The 18,369-nt window shown below is 38.9% G+C and overlaps 2 protein-coding genes and 1 long non-coding RNA gene across 3 annotated transcripts; 1 reads left to right on the top strand and 2 right to left on the bottom strand.

The window, feature by feature from the left end:
- Positions 1 to 50: 50 nt before the first annotated feature.
- On the bottom strand, positions 51 to 5,390 carry SMC5 (structural maintenance of chromosomes 5). Its single transcript, XM_065486472.1, has 21 exons — positions 5,168 to 5,390; positions 5,044 to 5,105; positions 4,583 to 4,724; positions 4,313 to 4,480; positions 4,121 to 4,254; positions 3,949 to 4,068; positions 3,780 to 3,897; positions 3,596 to 3,724; positions 3,355 to 3,547; positions 3,166 to 3,300; positions 2,709 to 2,869; positions 2,442 to 2,647; positions 2,226 to 2,389; positions 2,038 to 2,170; positions 1,734 to 1,980; positions 1,507 to 1,683; positions 1,108 to 1,332; positions 822 to 1,049; positions 587 to 769; positions 432 to 527; positions 51 to 376 (listed from the first exon to the last, which is right to left on the bottom strand). The coding sequence occupies exons 2-21, from the start codon at positions 5,082 to 5,084 to the stop codon at positions 194 to 196; spliced, it is 3,183 nt and encodes a 1,060-aa protein (XP_065342544.1). The 5' UTR covers positions 5,085 to 5,105; positions 5,168 to 5,390; the 3' UTR covers positions 51 to 193.
- A 354-nt stretch (positions 5,391 to 5,744) lies between these two features.
- Positions 5,745 to 6,839, top strand: Mrm2 (Mitochondrial rRNA methyltransferase 2). Its single transcript, XM_065486499.1, has 4 exons — positions 5,745 to 6,050; positions 6,106 to 6,248; positions 6,310 to 6,450; positions 6,505 to 6,839. The coding sequence occupies exons 1-4, from the start codon at positions 5,854 to 5,856 to the stop codon at positions 6,795 to 6,797; spliced, it is 774 nt and encodes a 257-aa protein (XP_065342571.1). The 5' UTR covers positions 5,745 to 5,853; the 3' UTR covers positions 6,798 to 6,839.
- Positions 6,840 to 12,434: 5,595 nt separating this feature from the next.
- On the bottom strand, positions 12,435 to 16,120 carry LOC135940858 (uncharacterized). The gene is made up of 2 exons (XR_010574922.1): positions 13,617 to 16,120; positions 12,435 to 13,442 (listed from the first exon to the last, which is right to left on the bottom strand). It is a non-coding gene; the product is annotated as an uncharacterized LOC135940858 (long non-coding RNA).
- Positions 16,121 to 18,369: the final 2,249 nt, after the last annotated feature.

The raw sequence follows: 18,369 nt of genomic DNA, 5'->3' as shown, positions 1-18,369 counted from the left end.
CACGATTTTGACAACTAATTGCTTGGATGCAATCATGGCAATCAAATGTGTTTCCTTTTGAAAATAACATTTTTATTTGAGTGAATAAGTAAAAAACTGAGCTATCTTAGAGATTCAGGTCCCATAGCGCGAATGAGAGCTTCAACTGAGTACAAAAGAGCTTGCTTACTATTTGAAGGGTCCAAGCACTGATTCACTCACTATCCTCTTCATTATCTTGAGGATGATTTCTATCCAACTTCTGCTTTTTCTCACCAGCTGCAATCTGCTTGTCTAGAATGAACTTGTGCATTGACCACTTGGTTGTGTCCATTCGCATTGGCTGTTGAACGCATAGCACTCGGCAGGAGTTGACATACTCCAAATTGGCAAGGAGCTGAAATCAAAGAGAGACAAAATCAAATTGAACCTTTACAATTTTGATTTCCCACCTTTGGTGAGACAAGGAAATACTGGCAGCTGTCTTTGCCTCCAGACATCTTCATCATCAACTCCATGATGCGGCGTTCGTTTGTAGCATCCATACCCTGGATTGTATAAATATTCATTAATATGAAAGTACAGAATTAAAAATTGCTTATTGTACTTGATTGATTTCATCCAAGCAACGGAACGGTACTTCTGTAAGTTCCTGTAAGGCAAGCAAGTAGATTGCAGTGGACACAGACCGCTCCCCTCCACTCTGAGTTCCTCCAAGCTCCTGCATGCTCTCTCCAGCTCGGAAACTGACTTGGATGCTCAAACCAAAGTTTTCGTAATCATCAGGCACCTGTCAGAAATAATATAATTGACAAAAAACTAAAAAGAAATACTGGACTAACCTCAGGATTGCCTTCAATTAGCTTTACTGTTCCTTCACAATTCATGTAGTTGAAGAGTCTCTCAAACTTGACGCAGATCCTGTCTGCAAGCTCGCGAAGGGCAGGCACCCAAGTTGCTTTCAGCTTGTCCATTTCAGCTTTGCGGCTTGCTACCTCTTTCCTCAAGGCAACCAAGTCCTTCTCAATTTTAGCCACCTTTGTCTTTTGCACGTCAAGAAGTTCTGCCACCTAATCATGATCATCAAGTTAAGCACAAAGCAAAATATCTAAAAGTTGCTTAGCCTACATTGCCGTCAGCAGAATTGTCCATGAATTCAAGACGGCTCTCCATTTCTGTCTTCATATCATCAAGCTCAATCAACGTGCTTGGCAGTTTGGAAAATATTTCCTGGAACTTTTTGAATTTGGGGTCGTTTGGTTTGCAGCCAATCGCTTCTTCAGCAGCTTTCCTCAGATCTTCACTCTCCTGCTTCTTTCTTTGGTACACAGCCTCAAGATTTTTAACAGTTCTCTAAAAGTATTTAAACCTCATCAGCAAATAATGTGAGAGTACCTTCCTCCTGTCTCATTTTGTCAAATTTAGAGTAGGGAATAAAACCAATTGAAGTCAACAAGTCAAACACACACACATTGAAAATTTATAGCTTATTTTCTTTCAGCAGGGCCTACGGATTTTAATACTTACTAGGAAATCCATGTATTCCTTCTTCCTCTCATCCAACTCCTCAAATTTTGACTGGTGTTTGCGAGAGAGTGCCTTGACTTCCATGTTTGCAAAGTCGCTCTCAATGTCATACTCGTAGCACTTCTTCAGATGCTTCTTGAAGTCGCCAAGTCTCTGCATCACATTTTTGAACAGAACCTAAAACACGTGTGTAATATTTTGGCACAATTTTTTTAGTCTTCAAATACTTTGTTGCCCTGCAGCAATTTCTCTTTGTTGCTATCAAAATTTCCTTGCTGCTCCAGTTTAGCATTCTTAGAAGACATATTTCTGTTCAATTGTTTCTTCAGATCATTGATTTGTGTTTCCTGAATGCGGAGATCCTTGATGTTCTTTCTAATAGGCTCCTGCTCTCTTTCCAGACACTCAATCGCAGACTGTGCTTGCTGCAGCTCACTCTTCAATTCCTCTATCTCCAGAACCTTCTGTTCTCTCCTGGTATTAGAATATAGCTTGAGATTTGTTACTTAAAATGGAATAAAATCAATTTACTTTTTTTTGAGACTGCTAACGAGGCCGTGATCAACATTGATGTCAAGCAAACTTGTCTTGGCATGAATGGGAGTTGTGCGCGAGGACTTTTCATTTGTGTATCTCGAGGTGGAGATCTTGTAGTGTGTGTCACCTAAGAGCAGGTTACTGGTTCTGAATGCACCACAGTCAATCTGCATTTGATTTACCAATGAAGTAAGAGTTGAAGTATTTAGAAGCTTCATCTGGTTTGACTTGACCATCTTTGAACGCAACAGGAATGCAGTGCAGCCTGTACGATTTGCACAGGAAGTTGAAGATCCCTTGGGGGCAATTCACAAGGTTGGAGAGGTAATCGTCAAATCCCAAGTTCCTGAAATGCATCTTTCAGCAAACGAAGATGGCTTCAAAAAATTTGGAATTACTTGAGCTGACTGACTTCCATTGGATGTTGGAGGTCAAGATTTTCCTTATCTTGACAAAGCATGTTGACTCCTTTGCCAAACTTGGTTTTGAGATGCATGAAAAGGAAGTTGAAATCATCGCTCTTCTCACACAAAAAGGCAACTTTGTCCCTCCTGCTGACCATTAAGTTCATGTACTTGTTAGCCCTCTTGTCCTTGGTGTTGATCTGTGATATTAATTTTTATATTACTAAAACATGCACATCAAACACAGAGAACTTCATCTACCTCCAGGACAATGGAAGGATAGACTTCTCCTACAAAATTGTAATTGACGAGTTCTCTCTTGAGGTAAATCGTCGCATCATAAGCCAGCTTGTCCAGGCGAATCAACTCACTGACCCTCTTCGTGGACAAATTGGTCTGATCTTTGATATCATAGTCAATGTCTAGAAAAAACAATTTTTGAAATAATTATCATATCCAACGATTTATTCAATAACCAATGACGGGACTGACATTAACGTTTAAATGATAGTGAAAGGATTTATGTTCTGCTTGAAAAGGGCACTAATACAAAATTTTTTTTCGCAATGGTAGGGGTCTCAGCCGCGAGATTTTGCGTGGCAGGAGCTTAGCCAGAGTCACCAGCTGCCCACATAACACATGACCCTAAAATTGCCGGCTGCCGTGGCTGGCTGAGACCTCTATGCAGTGGAGTTTTGCGGAATGCGAGTTACTATACCTCTGATAGCAGAGTTTGCATCAGTGATCCGACGTTTGATTGTGCTCAACTTCACTTGCTCAGATTCGATTGAGCGAGAGAGTTCCCGAGTTTTGGTGTTCAACTTCTCCAATTCCTTTTTGTTTTCAGCAGGATCTTAATTGTAAATCAAACAAGATTAAAACATTTCTCACAGACTAGGCGAGTTACCAAACGAGGATTCTAGCTCTTCCAACTTTTCTTGGTTGCTGGCGATTTTTGACTCGAGAAGAGCAAGCTCGCTCTGGAACTTTTCCTTCTGCTTTTCAATCTCACGCAGGTCTCCTACCTTCCTCTGGATTTCTCTTTGGACCTTGTCCTCGTCCTCAATGTACTTTTTGATCCCACCAGCTGGACCTGAGGTCTAACGAAAAAACGTTAACAAGAAAAGCTGCTTCTCACTAGTCCAGACCTTTTTCCTTGCTTCAGCTTTCAGAAGTTTCAGTCTCTCATTCAGTTCATTGGTAGCTTTCTCCAGGGGCTTGAGCGCTTTTTCCATTGCAGTGACCTTTTCTTTCGCCTTTGACCTGTCTCCCTTGATCTACAAACAACCTCACATTAATATCAAGTTGGAACCCAGTGCGCCACCTCCATACCTCCTTCATGCTCTCTACTTGATCATTGTACTCAACCCATGGAATTTTGGCCTTCACGTGGGTCAATTTCTTGACAAGCTCAACCCTTTCTCTCATACCCTGCATGCGTACCTCTAGCCTTTTATACAAAATGTGAGATTCGGGTTGTAATTAAATTGAAAGCATTTACTGTTCCAGCCGGCTCTTCTCTCTGATCAAACCTTCCTCCATGTTGCTCACCGACTTTTCTTGGCCCCCTCCACTCTTGCAGAGAGTGATCAGCCTTTGATGGTTTTCATACATTTCACTGCTTCCTATTGCAGAAATTATGAAAAGGAACGGAACAAATAATGTAATGTCACTTGCCAACTGTCTTTTCAGTGTTGATCAGAAGTTCTTTAGCGTTCATTTTGGTGAAGTCTTGCACTCTCTCTTGGGAAAGGAACTGGCACAAATTGTCCATCTGGATGTTCATGGACTTGACAAATTCATTCACCTTGAAGAATGTTATTCTTCATCAATGTTCATGAGCCCTATTGAATGCGCATACATACCTCTTTCTGATTGGCCGTTTTGCCATTGATAGCAAAATTTGAGGTCCCGCCAGATGAATCAGATCCACCTTTGTTGATGATTCTAGTAATGATAGCTGCCCCTTTGGTGCCAAGCAGTTCAATTTCAATTGTGGCAGCGTTGCACCCAACTTTGATATAATCAGACAGCTGCAGAGCAAATTTTTATTTAAATGACTTGGTTTTATTCATTGTGACATTAAAAAAATTTAAGTTTAAAATGTGATGGTGATGATGTTAGTGTAGTTTTACCTTTGTAACGCGTCCAATTGAGCTAGGCTTTCCTGCAAGTCCTAGACACATTCCACACAGAATAGACGATTTTCCAGAGCCGTTCGGTCCAATAATCAGATTCATGTTTTGTCCTGGAATGAGCTCTAGGTGTTCGTATGTGCTATGTACAGAAAATGTTTTCAGGTTAAAGGGTAAATGTATTAAAACTAGATTACATATTAAAACATACGACATGCATTTAATTTTTCACATACATACATACATAATGCGTTATCGCAGCCTTTTAAATTCAGGAAAACTGAAGAAAAGTAGCCGAAATATCATACACTACGTATGAACATAATATATAATACGTAACCATGCCAGAAAATTGAATTAAACATTGGAAACACACACAATGTTACACATTATATGTATGTAAATGATAATATATAATTGCATAATATGTATGTATTTATCAAAAAAGGTATGATACTTACATGAAATTTGTAAGGGTGATTTTCCTGATCTTTCCCTTCATGGTGAATGATTTCGATTCAAACTGTAGAGCGTTTCCAAGAGCAATTTTCAATGGTACATAACAGTGGTTGCATGAAAACGTACGCTTGAAAGGTTATCTGTCAACTTTGGTCGCTCGCCTTTTGTTGGACAGTGGTGCAGAGTCCCTGAACCTGAAATTAATGCTCTGCACTATACTCGCACTCCCCTGAATCTTCACTTCTTTGTCAAGTCTTATTCATAACAATGAAGATGAAGACTGCAAAGATTATAGCACAAGTCTACTAGAAGCGAATCGCGCGGGAATGCTCCAGAGGCCATGCCGAGTAAACGTGTTAAAACGTTTAAAGCATGTTTTGACTGGCGAAGCCTCCACAAGAATAAGGCTCAAAATATAAGCAATCGCAGTAGGAAAATGAACCTTGTTGAAAATTTGCTGCAAGGAGCCTCTGCAACGTTTGCCACCATAAACACGCTTCATCTCTCTCGCTCTTATGATTAACTTACTGTGAAACAGATTGAGTTTTTGAAATTTAATATCATTTTTCACTTATAATATTTGTGCATAGCATATCTTTTGTGCATCTTTCATTATAAAAAAAACACGAAACAATTAAGCACAAATTACTATTTTAGTTTGTTGGCAGCATTGTCGACACAGCTGGAGCACTGAAGAGCAAAAGCACAGGCGCCACAAGCACATTGGACCCGGTGTTTACACAAACTCTGAATTAATTTTTTAACTTGTTAAAAAACCTCATTGAACTCTCATTTTGGGGTGCTGTCTTGAAATGCAGAAGCTAGGAACCACTTATTTGGATGTTGCGCTTCGAGGCTCAAGGGGAATCAGTACTAGCCAAATTCGAATGAATGGAAAATCAAACAGTTTGTTTTTGAAGTCGACAAAGAGGAAAAAGTCGTCTCACGAGTGGCTTCAGAGGCAGCTAAATGATCCTTATGTTAAGTGGGCCAGGGTGGAGCAGTACAGGTTCTATTATAAATGCCACGTAACAATTTGTAAATTATCTCACTATGAATTGCAGATGCAGAAGCGCTTTTAAATTATTGGAGATTGACGACAAGCACAAGATTTTGTCACCTGGCATGAACGTCGTCGACTGCGGTGCAGCTCCAGGAAGCTGGACCCAAGTACTAGTTAAACGATGCAACCCAGCGATAAATAATGGTGTTTAAGCAGTCATTTTAGACTAGCTAAATTACTTCTTAGAATCATTTAATCTTTATAGATCCGAGCCAACCAGCAGGAACCATAATTTCATTGGACATTCAAGATTTTTTGCCAGTTGAAGGCGCTCATATTTTACCAAAGAGCGATATCACCGCAAAGGAAACTCAGGACGCTGTCTTAAATCTTTTGCAATCTACAGGTGTGTTTTCCTTAGATACAAAAATGCACATATTATGGTAAATTAAAAATACAGATGGAGTTGATGCCGTTGTCAGTGATATGGCCCCTTCTCCGAGTGGATTCCAGGAAATGGATCACGAGAACATCGTAAAATTGTCCTACACGGCACTACGATTCAGTCTGAAAACTAGCAAAATCGGAGGAACATTTCTGACCAAAATATGGGACGGACGTTTAAGGCAAAAAATGGAAGACGATTTAAAGCGTTACTATGGTCGTGTCCAAGTAGTCAAGCCTAAATCTAGTAGATCAGATAGCGCAGAGGTATTTTTGTTAGCTCGTGACTTTAAGGGTTTAAAAGCATGAAAACTTTGATTGAAATAAAATCTGCAAAAGCCTCGGTTTGTACGATTGAATTTTTATTATCTTGAACTCTTCCCTTTGTCGGAGCAAGGTTTTTTTACCATGTGATTTGTGAAAATGATGGGGAGAGACTAGAAGTAGTTTTGGCACAGCATTTCAAGAGTCCAATTTATCAGGCAGCACTGGTTAGTGCAGAGTAATTTGCCATAAATTTCACGATCTATACATTATTCCTTGGCTTAGCAAACATCCAGGCAAAGAAAAGTAAACGTATTACGGCGAGATAAAGGAAGGAGCAAGATAAAAAGTAAATGCATTGTAAAAGCCAGTGACTAGCACAGAGAGAAATCTGAAAAACAAGCCAAGTTATCGTGACATCAGCAAAATTTATTGATCAGCTACAAACTTACCAGACGCAATCTATCACAGACCAAATCCGCTCTGGTGCCCTTTTCTAATAATTGAGGCGGGGCACCTAGCGCCAGAAGATAGAGTGGTTTCGAGTTTCTTTTCAGTGCAAAAAGAATAAATTTTTACATTTACAAAATCTGTACTATTTAGAATAATTTCAGACAAATCATTATTGTCTAAAAATCAGTCGTCTTAACAATACATTTTAAAGTGCAGCTTTACAGAAAAATTGTGCACATTCTTAATTTAACCTTCAATAGATCTAAAATTCGGAACATGCTAATTATTTCCCAAGTTTTAAATTTTTAAGAAAATCGGCTAATCAAGCGACGAGCATTGCAATATATTCTTAAACTAAAAAACTGAAGAGCACTTTTTATTACAAAAGTCGAGAAAACATATGGTGGGAGAGCGAGAGCAAAAGTAGTTGAATTGCGTTAATTTTGGGAGTGCTCTCGCGGCAATAAATCCAGCAAGAGGCTGTGTGTATAATTAAGGTAAACACTTTCCAACCCTCTCGTTAATGGAGCGTGTAACTTGCGCGGTTATAGCTAGAGCTGAGACACGTGTGTGTAAGCGAGTGCGCGTGCATTATATCATTTTTTGGCTCTGTCTTATATAGGGGGCCCTCTGGCCGCCCGTGTTCTGCTTTTATACACTTTGTTGGGCTCTCGCGAACTCCACTGCTTTCAGTGAGGATGGATGAGAATATTTTTGGTGCGCTCCTGCTCCCTCTTGTCATTGTCGCGTCTCTCGAGGTAAAAAAGTGACTCAACTGACGTGAGAGGGCTGTGGATTCTAAGCGTAATTGATTTTGGACAGTTTTATAAATTGTCTCTTTTAGCAAATAAGTAGTCCGCTGGAGTGCCTTTATTTTTATGAGATAGTATTTTTGGTAAAATATAGAGTTAAGAAATTAATTACGTGTTGTTGTTCTTCTTCGCTTTCGAGAAAAGCTTCATAAAAGTCGAAAAAATGTTTTTTTTACCTAATTTTGGGTTCTAACCATCAGAATTATTAAAATTACCCACCATTAGACTAGTCTTGACCTCCCTTGACAAACCTAAAAGGATTTGGGGGGAGCTTGTTCCACACTCATCCTGCTGCAATTTTTAGCAGCAAAACTGTACCACTGACAATGAGCATGATTCATCAAGGGCTTCAAAATATTGTAAATTATCCCAAATTCAATCTAAATTCATACACCATGATTAATATAAAGATTAAAACAGAATAATATATTATTCATTTAAATTAAATGGAAAAAAATAATAAAAAATTCTGGCCGTTCACCTTATTCACTGGGGTTGATATATATTAATTAGGGGGTGGAGGGTAAGCAACCCCTTTTACTGGTCACGGGAGGTCGAGACGAATCTTACAGTGGGTAGTACTTGCAACTGTGATGGTTAGAACCCGAGACTTGGGGTAGCAAAGAAATGCAAAACACGAAAAACTTGTAATGGAAGGATCCATATTAAGTGAACCCCTGTTTGGCAAGTGGTCTTCAGATCTTGATGAAATTCGGTGAAGATGATGCCCTAGGGAACCTAAGTTAAACCCTAAAATATTAGGTCAAAATTCCAAAAATTGTTCATTTTACAGGGGTTCAAAGTTTGAGATTTTTGAAAAAGGTGATGTTTTCGGCGATTTGTAACTTGGACTCTGTTTATAGTAAACACAAAAATTAGGTATCCAAAATATTTTACGTTTGATGCCAAACAACTTTCCCACGATGACCAACTTCGTAGGTCAAAGGTCAAGGTCACTAAATTGGGGTCAAACTTTTCAAAAAAATCCCACATACCCAAGTACATAAAATTTGGGAAATTCAAAATAGCCAAAATGTGCCTCATATCCATGGTAACAACATATAAAAAAATTGCGATACGTTTTTTTTTCGTTTTCGAGATATTTCGAATTGATTGTTAAAATCAATGTTTTCCGGGTCTTCTGATCATAAGTAAAAACACGTTTTCCGCTTAATCTCAGCTTCTATGGGTCCGATTAACAAAAACCGCACACCGTTTGATACGTAATGACCTCCCCTAGGTAATGCAAGTGATCATAAGGGTGCCCACCCCCTTCAAACCCTTAACCACCCCCTGGAAATCCGAAAAAATTATTTTTTCATATTTTTAACCTCTATCTCGACAAATTAAGCGTGACACCAATCAAGTATGTCCCAAAATAGTTACAATAATAAATATTATTATTTTCTTTGTAGAGGAAACCTTCAAAAAAATAAAATTGCTAATATGAAGATGGTAAAAAAAATTTTAGGTTTATTTTAAAAATAGCATTAAATCGGGTTTTAGTTTATTCAAAATAACTTGATTAATCTTTATTTATTAATATTTTAAAAATAAATTTAATATTTCACACTGTTCTTTTATTATTATAAATAAATGCAACCAATAATTTATGTGCAACCATCATTATTTGGTGCATATTGTGTGCAATTTCAGATATTTGAATTGGTTGCATTTAATAATTTTTTGTTAAAATATTAATAAATAAAGGTTAATCAAGTTATTTTGAATAAACTAAAACCCGATTTAATGCTATTTTTAAAATAAACCTAAAATTTTTTTTACCATCTTCATATTAGCAATTTTATTTTTTTGAAGGTTTCCTCTACAAAGAAAATAATAATATTTATTATTGTAACTATTTTGGGACATACTTGATTGGTGTCACGCTTAATTTGTCGAGATAGAGGTTAAAAATATGAAAAAATAATTTTTTCGGATTTCCAGGGGGTGGTTAAGGGTTTGAAGGGGGTGGGCACCCTTATGATCACTTGCATTACCTAGGGGAGGTCATTACGTATCAAACGGTGTGCGGTTTTTGTTAATCGGACCCATAGAAGCTGAGATTAAGCGGAAAACGTGTTTTTACTTATGATCAGAAGACCCGGAAAACATTGATTTTAACAATCAATTCGAAATATCTCGAAAACGAAAAAAAAAAGTATCGCCATTTTTTTATATGTTGTTACCATGGATATGAGGCACATTTTGGCTATTTTGAATTTCCCAAATTTTATGTACTTGGGTATGTGGGATTTTTTTGAAAAGTTTGACCCCAATTTAGTGACCTTGACCTTTGACCTACGAAGTTGGTCATCGTGGGAAAGTTGTTTCGCATCAAACGTAAAATATTTTGGATACCTAATTTTTGTGTTTACTATAAACAGAGTCCAAGTTACAAATCGCCGAAAACATCACCTTTTTCAAAAATCTCAAACTTTGAACCCCTGTAAAATGAACAATTTTTGGAATTTTGACCTAATATTTTAGGGTTTAACTTAGGTTCCCTAGGGCATCATCTTCACCGAATTTCATCAAGATCTGAAGACCACTTGCCAAACAGGGGTTCACTTAATATGGATTCTTCCTAATCGAGTTTTGAAACAGAGTGGACACTGAAACTTCCATTTTAGTTCACGCACATTCCGCATGGGACAAGTTTTAAGCGCGTAAAAATTCCAAATTTTAAATTAGAAACCAAAATTAACAGTTTGGACTTTAGACCTTTAACATCAAATTTTGTGTTTGCTCGAGAGAAATACAAAAGGCCCATCTTATTTACGACAGTGCACTACGGTAAAACAAGATTCTGAGAAGTCCTAAAGTTTTCCAGAAATATCCTGTATAACCCGTAAAAATAAATATTTTGACAAGAAATATTTATAATGACGCATAGTTAATAAAGACTATTATCTGATGTAAATTTCGTCGAGTTTGCTCGACATCATGCCAAACTAGTCCTCCAACCCGTGACATTTCGTCGGTTGCATTTAGTTTACAATTAATAATATTTATATACATCTGCGGAGATAATAGTCTCAGTTTGCAGAAAAGGTTGGCAAAAAAATAACAAAAATAATATTCTTTTTAATGAAACGCGTAATTCAAAACGAGAGAATTTCTATTTTTTCTGACACAAAAAAATCCCCCTATCCATCCTGAATTCATTTTTAGCCATTCGTTAATTAAATTGAAATTGCATTTTATGGCTTGTTGCATCGTTCACCTATCTCCTATTTTGTATTTTCCAAGCTAGAAGTTTCCCCGATAAATATATATTCATTTTTTAAACCAAACTGAAGGAAAAATCATAAAAACGAGAAATGTCCTGACTGAAATGATTCAGAATCCACTCTCCTGCGTGGTCTAGGCGGTCGCAGTTCTCTGCTGCGAAGCATGTTGTTGGAGCAGCGTGTGTGTGTGATAGGTGCGTGTGTACCCCTTAAGTTCCACCCTCATAACAAGGCAACAAAAATAGCTGACCCGAGAGCATGAGAAGGCAAGGTTAAGCCCCTCGGTCGGCTTTGGCTTTGGCAGAGACGGTGTCCCCCGCCAAAACGCAGGCGAGAGCTCTCTCGTATGGAAATATTTATTGTCCACGTCTGCTCACTCGCAATCGCCGGTGTCAAGTTTCCCGTGCACGCGCTGCACCAATTAATCGCGCCCGCCCTCTCAAAAAAGGTATTTCTTCAAATTTATCGAGCCATTTGTGCAACTGCCAAGCTTATGAAATTTAATTGCCCCGAACAGCTAATTTGGCTCGTGCTCTCCGAGAAAGCAGTCGTAGCAAAACTAACTGATTTTATTCGTTAAACTAGTTCGTTTTAAATTAAACAGCAGCCACGTAATTGCCCTGAAAATGCAAGAGAACTCGAGCGGATTTCAGATTTCATCCATCGCTAAAAAATGTTTGTATTCGTGTTATTTGCTAATGATTGTGTCAATCGAAGAGGTATATAAAAACTGCTTTGTCACAGAATCAAAGGGAAAATTTTTCTTTCATTAAAGTCGGTTTCGCGTTCGTGAGTCACGCCAGAGATTTCAGAGATGCACGCCTGCCTAACACGGCGGTAATAAAGTCGTCTCTCTGCACTGCCGTCACGGCTGCTGCTGATTTACAAGCATATTGAGCAGCTCGAGCTGACGCTGCAACTAGCATAACATCACCTTTTTTTAATTATGCTTCAAATTAACTACATTCTCTCGTGGTTCGAGTTTGACCAAAATGGTTTGCATTTAAATAAAAAACGCAAAAAAATGTTGGGTATTTCTGTAAACGCGCAGACACTCAATTTTTTGTGTGTTTTTATTCAGTCACGAGGGTTACAATGGAACACCTTGTTTGTGCCAAGAAACGTTTTTCCCCATAATTTCATCAATGATTTTTTACTTTTATTCATTGTGACGATGGATTTCACGTTTCATTTCATAACGGATCTATCGTAGTCAGCAAGGCACCAAGAATGAAGTGGCGTGTTGCATAATATTATTGTCTAATCTTTTTTAATAATAACGTTGGTTCAGGATTGTAAATATATTTGGACTTGAAATCAGGACATTTTAACTGTGAAATTTAGACGGTCGATTTATTAATGACAAAGGCAGAAAAAAAATTAAAATCAATTCAATTGAAGTTCATAGACAGTTTAATTTAGGGTGTTGTTTGTCTTTCATAATTTAAATCCCAATTTTTATTAGTACCTCCTTAAATGTGATTAACCTTAAGAATACAAGTTATCTACGTGCGATGTGTAAAAAATCGACTAAATTTGACGACCGCTTGAAAATCTCTAAATATACAAGAAAAAAACACCTGCTGCAATTTTTTTTTTAAAAAATCGACGCAAAAACCGTGGGAAACACGCCAAAAATGATTTGTATGTATGTAATATTCTGTTGAAAATTGTTCTCCACCAAATTTTATCAAATTTGGAGCAATAATTTCCTGTTATAAGATCAATAATTTAATGGACAAAATGTTAAAGCGGTGAGAGCACGAAACCCTATAGTGGCTCTCTTTTGCGCAATTTTTCTTCTCGCGTGCAATATGGGAGATTTCCAGCCGCATTCCGGGGGATTGGTATAACAAAAAGGACAGTCAGATTTTCAAGTCTCATTAAAAATATCGAGCCGGCTTGGAAAGGTTGATTTTTATTGAAAAACTGTGTGCAGCTCGGTGGCAGTGAAATGCCGCATTATTCGCACGCAGGCACAACAGAGTACCGAGAGCGGTGGTCGTTGGTGTTTTTGCCGCCTGCAGCCAGCAGCAGGAGCGGAGAGGCGAAATTCCCACGGTGTGGACGCGCGAGACGCAAGCAGCGGCAGCGAGCGGGCCAACTCCAGTCTCCAGTCTCCGCAGTCGGTGGGAATCGCTCGGCAGGTCCAGGTCGGTCGGTCGGTCGGTCGGTCGGTCGCAAGTCTCAGACTGACCAGTGGCAATTAAAATTGAGCACATGAACGCGCGCGCAAAAGCAATTTCGAGACCGATTAATAATTATTTTTTAACAGCGAAATAACAAGCTGGCAACAGAGCGCGCGCCAGCAGCGGATGCTGCGAAAAGAGAGAGTAAATAGGCAGGCGGTATGGCCTTATACGCACCATATAAGGCTGCCCGCGGTGCTCTTTTAACATGCTATCTACCGCCATCGCAGAGGTTTTTGCATGCTGGACAATGGTCCGTCTCGCGGCCTCTCGCGCGCGCCGCTCGTCCCACAGCAACCGCGCGCGGCACCGCCACGATGATGTGATGTGTTTCGAGTAAATCGCGGCGGCCACAGGTGCCACCGAGTGCGCTGCCTGCCTGCTGCTCCTCCACTCCGCGGCTTCCATCATTGTTTGCACTGACTCGCGCAGAGGTGCAACTTGCAAATAATGGACAACCTCTTATGCAATCATTTTAAATGATGAGCATCTGGAGTTAAAGAAAAGATTTGCTGAAAATAAAAGAGACGAGCACCTCGTTTCCTGAATGAAACGAAAATAATCTACTCTCATTACTTTTTTCTAGCTTCAACTAAATATAAAGAGGCAAAAAAGATGCTTTTTAAATAAAGTGGGATAACTTCGATCATCTGGAATAAATATTATGCAAACTGTTTGTTACCGATGAATTTGAGTTGCATAACTGAAAATTTCACTTTTTAATGATACCGTCAACAATTTCCCGTAGCAAAATATATATTTATTTGAATGAAATGTTTTTGAATCGTTTCCGGAGTTAATAAAACTATAATAGACAATATTTTTCTAAGAAAAATTATAGAGAAACCGTCCTTATTTTATTTGTGATTTTTTGTTATTCCTGAGAGGGCAAGTTATTTTAAAAACATTTTACACTTCCTGCAACTAACTTTTTCGGCGTTTTTCTTCCATTTTAAAATAGCCCTGTCTCTGGAATTTCATTTTTGCCAATGCCAATCGATTCCTGAGGGTTGAATTAGGTCAGACTATCCGCTACGACGTGCCGAAAATTGGCAGAAGCGTAAAACCAGTTACTTCGCCGGTTTTTTGGTCAGAAAGCCTAGCAAAAAGTGTCGTAAGAGCATCAGGCAGAATCACAGTGACTGCCAGCAACCAATGAACCAACCTTGTCGCTTGATTGCGCTGGCTGTCGCAGGGGCGCTGCTGTCTCGATCTTGCCTACTAGCCCGCCTTCTCTGATTGGCCGTTGGCGTTCTTGGAGCTCTTTTTGCCAGGTCCAAACAAAAAAAACAGCTAAATAACGATTTTTACGTTAAAAAATATATGTTAGAAGAGCTACAAAATCCTAAACACGGACAAGATACAATAAACTGGAACAAAATATGCGGGTTTACACTGTGATTTAACCAGATTTATCAAGTTTAAGACGTTTTCGGCAGTTTCTGGTGGTTGTCTTCGAACTGCATGATTCGTTACTCTTCAAGGCTGAGAGAAAAAATGTCGATCGCGTCTAAACTTAGCTTTTAATTTCGCAGAAGCTTCCCTTTCCAAGCACAATACATGAATTTTCCGCGATCCTTGGCAGTTAATTAATGAATTCAGAGGCCGACTACAACTATAATACCTTTACCTATTTTTTTTCTTTTGAGCAAATTTTGTTATCTCGTCGGGATCATAGTGCCTGACTTTCGCGGAAACCAAAATTACACGTCATAAAGACTGCATATTTTTAAGTAATTTGAAAAGTGTTACGTAGAAACTCAAATTTTCTTTAAAGCTTGGGATCAAGATAGCCGCGCAGAAAATAGAGTTGAAAAATATCTAGCGGTCTTGCCGCAATTAAACCCCTTAATTATGCCAAAAAAGAGAGTACACTTAATGGCAAATGTACAAAATACGTATCGTCGGTAGCGAGCGACGGGTTTAAACGGACACCATGTTTTACCGTGTATAGTTTGTAAAATGCGCCTTTAAATAAAAAATAGCAGGGTGCGTGTGTGTGGTGTGTACATATATAATGCGAGAGTGCGCGCGGCGCGGCGCGCTGGGACGCAAAAATTATCCGCGCGACCACCAACATTGACAAGCGAAAATTCTTTTCTTCTCTCTCGTTGTTCTTTCCTCTGCTAAACTTCCATAATTGGGTATCCGCGAGCGCGCCGAGGAAAAAATTCCCGTCCTGTTGCTTGCAAGCGCAGCCCGGGTTATTCCGATAGGCCTCTGCTGCTGCTGCTGCTTCTGTTATTATTATTTTGTGCCCGCCGAACACGGAGGTAGCCGGCCGCTGCCGCCGCCGCCGCAGCCATGACGACGAAAGCTCTAATTAAATTATTTTTTATTGTAACAAGATAATTGCTTTATTAGTGCTTGGACTGGATCGCTGGCCAAACCGAAAAAGAGCGGAATGCCGCACGCACAACGCGCGGCCGCCCTAATGGCCGGTTCAGCGAAAAAGACCAAATCACCAGCTCCGCGATGAAGGCAGCAATAAGAAGCCGTCTGTGAGATCAGCCGATTAAATATTTTTGTTTCTATTTGGCCTGTTTGAGAGAGGGTCATGCTTCTGTCAAATGGAGTAGAAGAGTGATAAAAAAAAGAACACGCAAACCAACATACATGAAGCAGAGTATAAATAAATGGTTATCATCTATTTTCCATCACATAATTAAAACGGGCTACGTCCTGGTTGCTTTAATATTTCATTCCGACAAGTTTCGGTGTCACATTAGAGCCCTATTTCTATTTCGTGGATAAAGTAGAATTTAATTATAAAATGGAATAACAAACAAGTTTCGACTAATTATTGATGACTAATGTCATAAACACAGTTAATGTTTTTAAGGATACAAAAAGGGGGTTGAAGGGTTGGAACCCTTAAACTACTTCGGGTATCTTAGGGAGATTGAGACTAGTCTAGTGGTGTATGCGGTTTTTTGAAAATCCGACAACTATAGAAGCTGAGATTTGAGCTGGAGAACATTCAAACTTAACAATTTGTTTTCGAATTTGAACCTCACTGCGCAACAGAATTTAGTGTTTCCCACCCTGAAACTACTCCAACACATCATGGGACATGAATACGAGTCGAGGGGCATGTAGTCATTGTAAATAAAATGTGCGGAATAAATGCAGCTCTTAGAATCTGCTGAGATTTAGTTTTTCACCATCAAATTTACAAAAACTCACAATGTTTAACTCTCTAAGAGAATTTTTAATGAGTTTAATTTAGCCAGTTTTAGATAAACTACGAAAATAATTTAAAAAATCAACTTTTTTTTGTAAATTTTTGTAAAAAGCCAGGCGCGCTACTCGATCCGCATTACATTCTGAAACAGTGTGGGAACTGCAGGCTAAAGGATAAAAATAAATTTTCCTATGCACATGCGGTCAGTCATATTTCGAGCAGCCGCGTTTTCGTTTGCTCACTTTGGAGAGGAGGTTTTTTTCTGAGAACTGATTGAGTGCCGCGCACAACTACAATAACAGCTGTGCTGAGGGTTCCCGTCGGTACGTCTTATGCGCGCGATAGGTGTTCCCTGCGCGCGGAGGCGCCCATCAGGATAAACACAAACCGGCGTGTATTATGAATAGAGAAAAGCAAGCGCTGCATTCGCTCCAGAAGCGGCTAAATGAGCGCGCCTGCCGTGTATATTTTCAATCGCAAAGTACGCCGCGCGCCGCAGCTGAAGTGCATGAGGCCGGTAGTGGTGATTGACGAAAACGAAACGCGCACTGCCTGTTGCAGCAGCCTTGCCTCTTTCACACTTTCTGCCTCAAAATAATATGTACACAGGCAAATCTGCACCACAATCGACTCACACGCGCTCAATTTTAGGCGGAATTCATTAATAAAATAAATTATTTCCTTCGAAACAGGGGGTTAATCACTGAGTTTTTTTATTAGATAAAAATGTCTAGATCACGGGTTTTATCTTTTTTAATTATAAATTGTTACAATAGCAATTGATATGCAGTGGACGGTTAAAAAGTCGTAAAATTGAAAAAAGAAACATAAAATGGCACGCTCGGCAGATGTTTCTCGGATAAGAAGGACTTAACCTCTAAAACAGAGAGAAATTTTAAAACGCTAGCCTGCACTGAAACGAAAGTAAATCGAGCAACGAAACTGAAAACTCCGCAACTCGAATCTCCCTGCGATAGAAATAAATTCCTTTTACAAAATTCAACCAAGCCAAAATAATCATCCCTTTAATGAAAGTTTGCCCCTGTATAGCATCACCAAAAAACAAATTTCGTGTATTTTCCTGAAGGCTGCAAGTACAAACGAAATCATTTTTTTTATTTAGTTATGATCTATAAAGCTCGTTTCGATTTGCATAAAATCTGATTTGATCCTTGTGCACTTAGACCTTTTGTTGAAAGATGATTCCTTGAGTCAAGTACGTTCAATTACGCTGCTTAATGCTGTGTTGCATCACCAAACATATCGCATTATTTGTGGTTTGGGTTACTAATTGTAAGTAATGGGATCTAATGTAGCTCTGTCTCTGAGTATCCACTTGAGATTTTAGGATCCACGCATTACTTTGTACTTACGCCAACCGGAGCAAGGACGCATTTGAATTTGAACTAACGCGCGCGGTCTCTAAAACTAGGCGTTGCATCAGTGCATTTCACATAACTTCCTAATTTCTTACATTAAATGTGGAATTTGTGCTGCAATTAAAATAAAAGTTTGCAAAATCTGTCAAGCAGGTGTTTGCTTTGCTTGACAATTTTATTCAGATTTACAACAACTTATTTTTAAACTGTATATTTTACTCAAACTTAATTTTAAATGCTTGCTTACGGAACAAGGATTTATCTGCGTTTCGCTGTATCATTCCTAATTTAATAACTAAATAAGATTATTTTGAAGAAATAAAATTTTTCAATAAATTAAAAATAAAGAGCTCGATATTTTGTGCCT

The sequence above is a fragment of the Cloeon dipterum genome, chromosome 3 (assembly GCF_949628265.1).
Source record: "Cloeon dipterum chromosome 3, ieCloDipt1.1, whole genome shotgun sequence".
NCBI classification, from domain to species: domain Eukaryota; kingdom Metazoa; phylum Arthropoda; class Insecta; order Ephemeroptera; family Baetidae; genus Cloeon; species Cloeon dipterum.
This window is presented reverse-complemented; position numbering and strand designations above follow the sequence as displayed.